The 11,788-nt window shown below is 52.2% G+C and overlaps 1 protein-coding gene across 1 annotated transcript in view; it reads right to left on the minus strand.

Annotated features, from left to right (window-relative positions):
• Nucleotides 1-10,524: 10,524 nt before the first annotated feature.
• The window catches only part of BRINP2 (BMP/retinoic acid inducible neural specific 2), a 28,469-nt gene continuing 27,205 nt past the window's right edge, over nt 10,525-11,788 (minus strand). The window contains exon 7 of the mRNA XM_065409798.1: nt 10,525-11,641. Within this exon, the coding sequence (XP_065265870.1) occupies nt 10,525-11,641 (1,117 nt within the window). The remainder of the gene's footprint in view (nt 11,642-11,788) is intronic.

The raw sequence follows: 11,788 nt of genomic DNA on the forward strand, positions 1-11,788 counted from the left end.
ATGGCTGAAACCCCTCCTGGGGCGGGGGCAGAAGGAGGCTAAGCTGCCTTGCTGATCTCTCCCGCCCCAACTCCCTGGCCTGTCAGCCAGACAGCTGGGCTAATCAGCCAGTATGTTGCCTCCAAAGTCACTTTTTATTCCAAGCACCTGGAAAGGTGGAAGCAGGGAGGAATAAAAGCATCTAACGCCCATGTGGCTGCATGCCCAGAAAGTTGGTGCAGAGCCCTGTGCAGCCAAGAATGCAGAGGAGGCAACTTCCCTACAGGATGGGAGAGTGCCGGGGGGCTGAGCCCCACACCTGACATCCTTCCCAGAGCTCGGATCTTACCACCCGTTGAACGATTGCTCAGAATTGACTTGCTCATAAAGGCTGCCGAGCTGCGGTTTTAATGTGATCTATGGGATGCTGCAAAGTGCCTCCAGATGCCAGGAGAAATACCCAACAGACTTACTGACACAGACAGATCTGTCCTCTTGCGACTGCTTCCCTCTAGCCAACGGGGTTCCTCACCTCCCCCACTTCCTCTCAGAGCCGTTGGCTCCCTCTAGCTCCAAACTGCAGGGAGCTGCTTCCAGAGGCACGAGGCATGGGTGAACCTCAGGAGGGGCAGGTGTTCAGTCTGGATAAATACCCAGATGCTCGCAAGCCTCTTGCGTCTGTGAAATTGGGTGGAAATCGCATGAGCACAGGTGCTTCGTGGGAAGCCAGCAATATTGTAGGCAGGCCTTTTTCCTGTTATTCGGACCCTTCCACTTCTAACTGGGGCAACTTCTATGCAAGGGACATGAATGTGAAAAATACTGGAGAGAAATTAACCAAGCCCCTTTGAGTTTTGGGCAAAGAGTCAGTGGGTTCCTTGTTTTGGCACATCTGGCTCAGCCATTCCCGCCAAGAGCTCGATGTTATGCTGGCATGTCAGAATTATGGTCAAATTAGCTGAAATGGAGGGAACAATGAATAAAGATAGTAACTGGTTAAACAGAGATTATTTTCTCATCTTCATTCTTTGGCCTTTCTCTATGGGGATCTGAATATGAGCAGAAAACCTAGCTGAGAAGTCTTGACCGATGCAGGTATTCTGAGCTATCTGTGTAGCATGGACTCCTCATTAGCTAACCAGACTCCTGCTTTCGTATGCTCAATGTAATAAATATATCACAGATATATAATAGAGCACATATATAAAATCACATATATAACAAATATAGCACATATATAGGCTTCTCAGCTAGCACTCTACTGCCCGTTATGGCTGTGCAGGACTTCACAGGATTAAAACGGAGATTCTTCTCTAACTGGAATCAAAGGAAAAGCTCCATTGGGGCTTAGCAATATAGGATCTATGACATAGAGCTGAGCCATTCTTACTCCAGCCAGTAGAGGGCACTGTTATGCATTAGAATATAAATATGAACAGGGCCGGCTCCAGGCACCAGCTTAACAAGCAGGTGCTTGGGGCAGCCAAGGGAGAGGGGCGGCACCTGCGGCAATTTGGGGGCGGCAGGTCCCTCACTCCCTCTAGGAGTCGTGGCTTTTTTTTTTTTTTTTTTTTGCTTGGGGCAGCAGAAATGCTGGAGCAGGCCCTGAATATGAAGAGTGTAGTTGTGACAGAGTGCTGGGCAAAGGGTTGCTGATTCAGCCGTCTGTCACGCAGGCTCCCATTTAGGGGGATAGATTAGAGCTGGCTGGAGATAACCTGACCCTAATTGAGGAGGCAGAGACAGCTGCTGCCTAATTAGCCTGGGGCTTTTTAAGAGCCTCAGGGGAAGGAAGCCAAGGGAAGAGCAGAAGGGAAGGGAAAAGGCAGGGAGTAGAAGCAGGGCAGTAGCTCTTCCCGCCCACCTGCCTGCAGATGGTGAAGGGCCAACTGTACATTGTGAAACAGTGGTAGGAACAAGCCTGTAAATAAACGGCACCTGTGGTTACTAATCCCAGGGTCTCAGAGTGACTTTGTGGACCTAGCAGAGGCAGGAGCCAAAGGGGCCCTGCTGCACTCTGCTACAGTATTGTAAACTGAGGCATCAGGGCCAACGCTTCCACTAGGCAACCCTAGGCGGTCGCCTAGGGTGGCAGGATTTGGGGGGGCGGCATTTTGCCGTCCTCGGCTGAAATTTGGCAGTGGGGGATCCTTCTGCTCCGGGTCTTTGGCGGAAATTCGGCGGCGGGTCCTTCACTTGCTCTGGGACCCGCTGCTGAAGTGCCCCAAAGACGCGGAGTGGAAGGACCCGCGCCGCTGAATGCTCAGAGGAGGAGCGCTGCCGCCTAGGGCGGCAAAAACCCTGGCGCCGCTCCTGTGAGGCGTTCCATATGTCATTAACAGAGGGAAACGCTTATTGCTGTGGTGTAAGAACAGACTGAAGTCAGCCCAATAATGCCATTAAAAAGTTTCCTCTGACATTCTAGTCAGCAGCAGCTCTGATGATCATCAAGAGACACATCCTACCAGCTGGCAGCAACTGTGGCTGCTGTGAGCGGCTGAACTGGCCTCACGTGTTAAAACATACAGTGCCAGGGTTGTGCTAAGCAGATGATTATTTCCCTGAACTCAGAGCTTAGGGGATGAGTTTAAAGGACCTGTGCCTGAGGGTGGGATTTTGTTGAGTCCTAATGCAATTTAAGGGCTGAGACAGCTGGTCCCAGCACATGTATGATGTTCTCTTGCCACCAGAGTCGGGGGGGGGGGGGAGGGTGCAGGACATGGCACCCCAGGCCTGCCATGTGATAGACATGATAGTGAAGCAAGGGTCCCAGCACACTATCCTAAACTGGCTGCTGCCACTCGGTGAGCGCCCCCACTACTTGTTCCTCTGGGGTGGCACAGTAGGCGCTTGCTTGGGTGTCTCTTCTGGGATTCCTGCTGCTTTCCACCTCTGGGCTAGCAACCGGGTGCCTTTTTCCGCATGGGGGGGCTATTCCTAGGTGGCAGCAGCAGCAGCATTAGCAGCAGCCACCAGTTCATGGGGCTGGATGTTGCCTGCAAGCAGTGCTCAGGGATCCACAGAGAGGAGCTGCAGCATAGGAAAGGATGGCGAGTGTGTGTGGCATGGTGCTTTACAGGAACCTGCCTGGACGTGGGCAGGGGAGGTATTTCAGAGCCTCTCTTTCTGTATATGGGGTCGGGGGCTCTGAGTATGTCCATTATTGGAGGTGGGTGTGTCCATTTTTGGCCCCACCCCTTGCCAAGGACACACCAAGCCCTCTAGCAGCATTCACACTGCTGAAAATTGGCAGAACAGCCATGGCTCACCAGTAAGGGATGAGTCTCAGAGCTCTGTTTGTATGACCCCCCCAGCAAACCAGCCCACTTTATGCCTTGCTCTAGCTTCCCCATGCCAGGCTCTTCATTAAACAAGAGGCTGCTCAAGTCTTAATTTTTTGCTGATTAGTGGGTCTTCCTTTATCATAGAGGGGATGTTTTCCTTAGTAGTCAGGAGGCCTTGGTCATGGCCAGCTGGGTTCTGGTGACTTTGGCCACACCATCTGGAGGTCTCTAGCCAAATAGTTCCAGAGTGTGGAATTTAGATTGCAGTTGCAATTGTTTTGAAAGCCAGCCGCCCTTCAGAGCTCTGTAGATTGCTGCTCCTGGGGATGGTTTTTTTAATTAAAAAAAATAAATAAACCTAGGAACTTCCATGCCAAAGAGCACCAGAGATGCCCAGCTAAGCACTTCAAATTCAGGAAACTGCACAGAATAGAATAGTGGCTCAGCACCTCAAAGCTATTGAGGAATTTGAAATCAATGGGCATTAGGAGCCTAAATACGAGGATCTGGGCTGGTATGTCCAACCCTAATTCTGCTTCTTTGTGCATGCACTGTATGATGTGGTATTTAATTACAGGGTCACACACTTTTTCACTGATAATACAATATAAGAGCATACCATTTTTATTTCCACCATAGATTCACATGGGTGGCATCTTGCAGTACTGTGATCTGTTATATGCCCCCAAAACAGACCCCCATAAGATTCATTTATAGGAAAAAGCAACAGAGAGTCCTGTGGCACCTTAAAGACTAACAGATGTATTGGAGCATAAGCTTTCGTGGGTGAATGCCCACTTTCCACTTTTATAGGAAAAGCATTCGGGGCACCATAGACAACACACTACAGCTGAAGTATAAACCACACAGAGTAGTAGTTAAAAGGTGCCTGCATTAATAGAAGTGGAGAATTAAGGCCAAGATTTTGAAAGTGACTCGTGATTTCGGGGGCCCAACATGAGACAGGGATGCCTGATTTTCAGAGAGTGATTTTCAGCACTTTCTGGACTGAATTGGAAATCAGGAGCCCTGGGTTTGATCCCCACATCTGTCACAGAGTCCCTGGATTACCTTTGGCAAGTTATTTAATCTCTCTGTGCCTCAATTCACCATCTGTATAATGGGGATGACAGCACTTCCTTTGGTTGCCTGATCTAAGGGGTGTGAGCAGGCGAGGCCTAGCTCTTAATGTATGTAGTGCCACACCTGGCACAGGGAGCCCCTATCTCAAATGGGGTGTCTAGACACAATTGTAATATGAACAGTGCTAACAATGGCCAGAGCCACCGCTGATAATGTAAATACATCCAAAAAGATTGTGAGGCACTTAGATACTCTGGTGATAAAAGTACTAGCTAGCTGGGGTAAATGGACATAGCACCACTGAAGTTAATGGAGCTATGCTGATTGAAGCCATCGGAAAAGCTGGCCCGAAGTATGTAGTTAGGGCTTACAGCCACACAGGGGAGTATGCGGAATAAGAATGGGTCATTTTACATGATGACTTTTCTGTCCTTAACTGCAAATTAAATCCCGGGCTGCCACAGGGTGTAGGTGCTTAGCAGCCATTTATTCTGCACAGCTACAGGCTTGTGAGCACACAAGCAAAGCAAGTGTAAAGGGGAACTGCTATATTCTGGCCTTGCATCTCCCAATGGCAGCTGAAAGAGGAGAGTGACCCGAAAAACTCAGTGCAACCTCAACAGTGGTGGCGTTTGTGCGACCCCCTGGGCAGGGGAAGAAAAAGGAATGAAGGAGGTAGGGCTGGGTCACCACAAACAGAGTGGAGGGCCAGCACAGAGAAGACCTTTAGAGGCAAGAAACTCAAAATGAAAAGGTGGCCATTTCGCTCTGTAGGTGACAATGAAGGAGGCGTACTATTCTCCAGGAAATACAATATACAGTCAGAGCCCTGGCAATCCTCAAGGCCAGGGCCTGTCAGTGCTTCCAAATGACTGATATAAATTTAATCAGCTGGCTTGATGGATGATGGCTGCAGCAGGGTGACACTTGCTCAGTGTACCATTAATTGAAGGGATGCATTCTTATTGGTGGAGGAGAACAGAGCTTTTCATGCCAGTCAGCCAGTGAAAGAGCAGCGTATCAGTACACCTGCTTTAGAAACACTCTGGGTGGCAGCAGCCGGAAGTTTTGGTTAATTAGTGAATTATGTTGATGCTTCAGTCAGTAAACGTGGGTCAGACATCCACGCGTCCGGCTGGATGGGCAATTTAATTCTAGGTGGTAATGAGAACGTATCTATGGGGCTTTGACTGCTGTATGGTAAGTGTAGCGGGGTGAGACTCATCACTGTGGTGCGACTCATCACTGTGGTGCCTCCTGCTGGCCGTTCTGGAATTAGCTCAAGTCCTTCTGTAGGGCACCTGCCTCCGGTGGTGTCTCACTTGCCGTTACTCCCGCTTTGCTGTCTCCACCTCTCTGGGACCCGTGTTGCTCCCCGGAGTCTTCTGGACACAGCCCCTGCTCTGCTATCTCCCCCCCTTTTGGGGGAACCAGCAGTCTATAGTCCAGCCACCAGTCTAGTCCCTTGTTCCAAGGGCAAACTGCAGTCTGTGTTGGCCACTTCCCTCAGGGCAAGTGGGGGCAGCCCTAGCACCTTATCTGCCCTTCCTCCAGGGCCTTAGTCTGGCAGCAGTCAGCCAAAAGCTTCTTCTGCTCTGCTACCCTGCCCAACACCGCTCTAGCCATGGTGCTCCTAGGCAGCCAGTCCTTCTCCCTAACAGGCCAGGGAGAGACTGCCCTCTGCTCTGTTGAGCAGCTCTTTATATATGGCCCCTGCTGGCCCTGCTTGGCCGCTGCAACGAGCCACCTCCTGATTGGCTTGTTTAGTGAGCCCTCCTCTAAATGGAGGGTTCTGCACAGGCTCCCTCTGGCCTGCTTTAACCCTTCCTCCTCCTGGTGTGGGGCAACCACCCCACTACAGTAAGACAGACATGAACCCATCCCTTTGGCCCCACTCTGCTTCGTCACTCATGAGCCATTAACGTCCCAGTGGACTGATGATGGGGGCATTATGGTTAAGGCTACGATTTTGGCACAGGGATTTTTATTAAAAGCCATGGACAGGACATGGACAATAAATCACGGAAGTGTACATGCAGTAATGCAGTTTTCACTACATCAGTACAGAAGCTTTTAAATTGCCTATTAAACTCGGGCTGAAGCCTGAACCCTGCCACACGGGGCTGAAGCTGAAGTCCTAGTGCAGCTGGGGCTGAAGCGCTCGCAGCCATCTGTTAAAATCACGGAATCCATGGCCTGAATTATGGTGTGTGCAAATGGAATGCGCCTGGACCGCCTGGCAGGTGGGTTACACCAGGGTCTGTCTAGCCCCTGCAGCAGCAAGGCAGGTGTGTTACAGTGGGGGGCTGCCTGGCACATGCAGCAGCATGGCAGGTGCATTCAACCAGGCTGTAACTGGCACACTCAGTACCCAGCAGGCTGTATGCTGCTGGGCTGTACCTGGAGCACAGAGCAGGTGAGTTCTATCAGGCTACACCAGGAATGCTCAGCAACAAAGAAACAATGTTTTTCCCAGGCCTACCAAGCAACTGCCATTTGGAGCGAGTGCTGTGTTTAATTGCAGGGCAGGTGAGTTCTCCTGGGAAGTACTTCGAACGCACAGGACGTGCTTACTGCCAAAGCATAGCTGGAGTGCTCAGCAGCATGGTCAGTGAGTTCCCCCCAGGGTGTGCTTGCACCATATATTGCAGCACATGTGCCAACAGGGAGAACCTGGAATAGTTAGCAGGAGGGCAGGTACAGTCTACTGGGACACATCTGGACCTTTCAGCAGCTGTTAAAGGGAGTGGCAGGGGCTTTAAGTGGAATCAGGACCCAGTCTATCCAAAGTGGGCTTCTAATGAGAGACTGAGTCCATCTTGGCCCCACTGTAATTAGTTAACTGCTTAGGTGGCTGGTTGGCAGCTAACTAACAAGCACCTGGACAGATAAAAGGCTACCAGCACTCAGTTGAAGGACTGTGCTCCTAGAGATAAGGATCTGAGGGACAGGTAGTCCTAACGTATACAGGAACCAGGCAGTGGACTCTTGAAAACCAGGAGGGTAAGCCTGCCAGAATTATTGCCCGGGGGAGGCTGCAGTTAGGAGGAGATGCCTGCCTGAATTAGCACCCAGGCTTCCAGAACCAGGGTGGAGTTTGAGGGTCTAAAGCCCTTCCCCGGTAGAATCTTAGGCTAGGTCTACACTACCCGCCTGAATCGGCGGGTAGAAATCGACCTCTCGGGGATCGATTTATCGCGTCCCCGAATCGACGCTCTTACTCCACCAGCGAAGGTGGGAGTAAGCGCCATCGACGGGAAGCTGCAGAGGTCGATTTTGCCACCGTCCCTACAGCGGGGTAAGTCGGCTGCGATACGTCGAATTCGCGTAGCTGAATTTGCGTATCTTAAATCGACCCCCCCCTGTAGTGAAGACGTAGCCTTAGTCTAAGAATTCTGGTCTGGGAGTAATTCTTGCAAGGGGCAGAAGGCCTGCAGGGCCACTCTCTGCCACAAGGGGGCATGCTCAAGGTCTGTGCCCCCTCAAAAGGCATCTGCAATTCTCTGCTTCACTCAGGGATTTTTAATAGATGTAAGGCCTGTTCTGTTTCCAGTATCCACAAAGAAAGCTGTGCAGTGACTTTATGACCTGCTGTGAAAGGCTGGCACGCCAGCAGCAGGGAAATACAGGTGTGTCCTCTTCGGATTACATTTCAGTAGCGCAGGGCTCGGGTATCTCGTCTGGATTCGAGCTGGCTGGGGAGATGGTGGATTGGATCCACGTTGCTCATATGTGAGCTGAAGGCCTGAGAGTGTTACCTGTGGCTGGGTTGCTGCTTGGTAGAAGGGGATATGGAGAAGCTGGGCTGGGCTTTTCTCCCCTTTCTGTAATTCTCCATGTATAGATTTTCCCCAGACCGTGCTGCCTGTTGGCGCCGGCTAATACAGACTCAGCAGCTCCAGCTCTCCCTCGCTGCTGCCTCTATTCACTAGACCCCCGCCTTTAAACTAACCCACCTTCCCCTGTTGGCTCCCTGTAAATCTCCACAGTGATTCCAAGGGGGTTACAAAAGTGTTTAAAGAGCTCCTGGCCTGACATTGCAGGGACACATGTTGTGAGCCCTGCCCCAGAGCTCTAGCCCCTCTCCAGTGATGCAAAGGGCCCCCCGTGCGGCATCAGACAGCCCATCTGGGGAAATCCACAGGTGGTGTGCAGCTGCCATAACTGGCTGTACACCAACCTTCCTGCAGCCCTCAGCATGGGGGGCGTGGCCAGCGTGGGGGAAAGCACGGTATGCGAGTCATGCTGTGCTCCAGGCGTTCCCCACATACGGCAGCATCCCTTATGCTTACACCAGCCCAAAGGCCACTCTAAATTGCGCCCAGGACTCAACTAGGCTCTGGCTGCCCCCAGGTTCAGGGGATGGCAAAGGTTGGCCAACACTGAGGATTGGGCCACAGCATCTCGCTACAGGTTCTATTGGCTGCAGCCATCAGCCAGGGGACCACACATGAGGACAGGGGCTTCATTAACAATGAGAAACCAGCATTGGTGCTCAAATCAGTGGGGGTTCCTGATCTGTGTGTGGCTAGGAGCAGAGGTACAAGGGTTATAAATAGACTTCAAACAAAAGGGAAAACAAAGTGAGGAGGAAAAAAACTGAAAAGGCTCAGCAGAAAAGGAGCCATGGCAACCGTGCCAAAAATAGGTTGGGAACTTCTGCTACATGTGTGTGGATGGACATGCACAGATCTCTCTACAGGTTATTTCACCTCTACAGCCCCCCACCTTCATCCCAACCCCCTCTGATTTCACATCCACACCTGCCCTCTCAGAACCATCAATACCTATCTACCACCACCTCCCCCTGGCTCTCCATTCACATCCACACTGGCCCTCAGGTGTCCTTCCCTGCCTATGCGCACCATCCCTCTGCCATCGCATCTACATAATCACACGTGCATCTTGCCGTTCATATCTCCACCTCTGCACCCCATCTACTGATAGTTGCCCCTAGGTATCTGTCCACGTTTACGCCGAGCACCTCTTCACACATGCCCAGAGAGCGTCTCCATTCAAAAAGACACAGCCCGAGACCACGTTGTTTTCAACTTTGTTTTGTTTTGCTCAAAAAGGCAATCTTTTAAAAAATATATTAAACCAGATACATTTGACTAAGGTGGATCTCGGCTGGAGAAGTCAACAAGAATTGAATCCTCTCCCCCCAAATAAATACGTTTAAAAAAAAAACCCCAACAATTGATTAAATAAATAAAAACCTGAAAGGAGAAGCTACCCACAAAGCTCCACCTCTGACTGTAACGACAGGTGTGTCCGTCCGGGTGCCCAGTCGCTGCTCATGTCGACGATGGAACGTCTTGGCTCAATGTACCGAGGTGCATTGATGGTGCCGTGACACAGAAGGAGGGCGGAGTGCTCCCGGCTTCCATGTGGGAATAGGGGAGATCAGGCAGGGCTGCCTGTCCCACAGACCCCCCCAGCTGGGATCGGCCAGCTTCTCCCCCGCCATCAAGGGAATGGTGCCAGAGAGCAGGCGGGGGTGGGAGGAAGAGGCAGGGAATATGATGACTTAGAAAGTGACACGGAGAATGGAAAAGCCGGGATGTGGGTAGAAATGTCTGTTAAAAAGAATACAAAAGTGCCTGCGCTGAGGAAGGCCGCAGCTGGCCTCTTCCCACGGGGTGGGTGGGAGTGAAGCGCTCTGAGCAGTTCTGACCTGCTGGGGGTCTGAGGTCTTGCCGCCCGTCCCTTCGCCTCCCAGCTCTGTGTGGAGCACTGACTGGGCTCACAGGCCAGGAGGCAAGGTCACAGGCAGAGGTACTACCAGATGTCTCCTCTCTAGGGCAGACTCCTCCCACCAGCTTTCTCCCCTGCATGGGCCTGTTCCCAGGTGAAATAACCTGTTGATTTTTCTGCCTGGTCACAATTGTCATTTGTGACTGGGAAGAGGGAGAAATACAAGCCATTACAAGGTGAGCACCCTATCTCCCTAGGCCTGGCTCCCCTTTCTGACCAATTTGCATCTGCTGCCTTGCAGTCTCTTGCCATGGCCTGGGCATCTCCTTGCATCCTTCACACGCCGCCATCCCTGTGGCTGGTCACGTGGTGTCCCGTGGAAGCACACGGTTGGCACTAAAGTAAGGCCTTCGGAAGTCTCGGTTCTCCATCCCCCTCCCTTTTCTTGGGCCCCTCCTCAGAGATTCCAGGTGCCCCAAGGCTAGCTGCACAATTTGCCAGTCTCATACTCCATGGGGCTTGGCAGTTTAGCACTGAAGGCCTGCATGGAGGATTGGATCCTTCCCACTTCGTTGTTGGCCAGCTTGAGCCGGTGCCGGAGCAAGCAAGAGAAAAGATCAAGCCGGGTTTTGCCGGGCGGTGAAAGCCGGTTCACCCGATCCCTGATCTCTATGAGCTGTAACAGGGCCGAGTCCTGGGAGCCCTGGGTGTATGGGTAATCTAGCTGAAGGATCAGGTCCCGGATGGCGTCCGGGTCAAATGGCATGCTGAAGCCAAAGACTTGCAAGCTATTGATTTTCATGTAGCCCAAGTTCTTAGATGGATCCACCATCTCTAGGGGCTCGTAATAGATAGTCTCATTGGAGCTGTCATCCAAAGACTTGATCCGGCTCCTCAAGTACACGTGGACCGTCTCAAAGAAGGTCTTCCACTTGTTTCCTAAGGTGAGTGTCCAATTTTGGCACAGGGCCGAGGCATCCACGCTAGTCCTTTCCCAGTCTGGGAAGCCCCCCTCCTTCACAGGCATGAACCAGCTCTCTGAGTGGCTGCCCCCGAACGGGTTGACATAGACGGCCATGACTGGCTCCAGGGTGCTGTTCTTGGTGAGGCATATCTGGAGGGAGAGGGCCAGCATGATGTGGACCAACCCTGGCTTGTACTTGTTGCTCTTGAGGGTCAGCAGCATGCGTTTCCTCCAGGAGGGATCGAACCAGCTCCCCAGTCGCATGTCGTTGCTGATGAAGATGGAGTGCACCTCAATGCGGCTGTCCCGTTTCTGGAGGAGGTACTTGAGCTCCAAGTCCTGCAGGTCCGTCTCCAGGCCAAGATAGTGCTCCAGGGACTCCGCCACCTCCGGACGGCACAAGCCCTGGCTGAGCACGTAGCCTGGGTTGCAGGTCCCACAGCGGGTGCTGTTCTCCTCAGAGCAGGCAGCGCAGGCTGGCCCGTCGCCCAAGGCACATGGTATGGACCCCTGGCAGGAGACTTGGTCGGAGGGGCAGGTGCAGCTGTGGCTGTCTTCCAGGAAAGTCCCCAGTGGGGTGGTCTCACTGCAGTACAGGAAGGACTGAATGCGGTTCCACCAGTAGGGTAAAGATCTAAAGGAGAAGGAGGCAAGAGAGAAAAGGCTCCTTAGTGCCAGCGTGAACATGGCTACCGCTCTTCCCGAGGGACAGTGTGGTGGCCTGTCCCCTGGACATATTTATTGTTCTGGGGAGAGGGACCAGCCCTGGAGACTGGAGTCC

The sequence above is a fragment of the Emys orbicularis genome, chromosome 8 (assembly GCF_028017835.1).
Source record: "Emys orbicularis isolate rEmyOrb1 chromosome 8, rEmyOrb1.hap1, whole genome shotgun sequence".
In the NCBI taxonomy this organism is placed as follows: Eukaryota; Metazoa; Chordata; order Testudines; family Emydidae; genus Emys; species Emys orbicularis.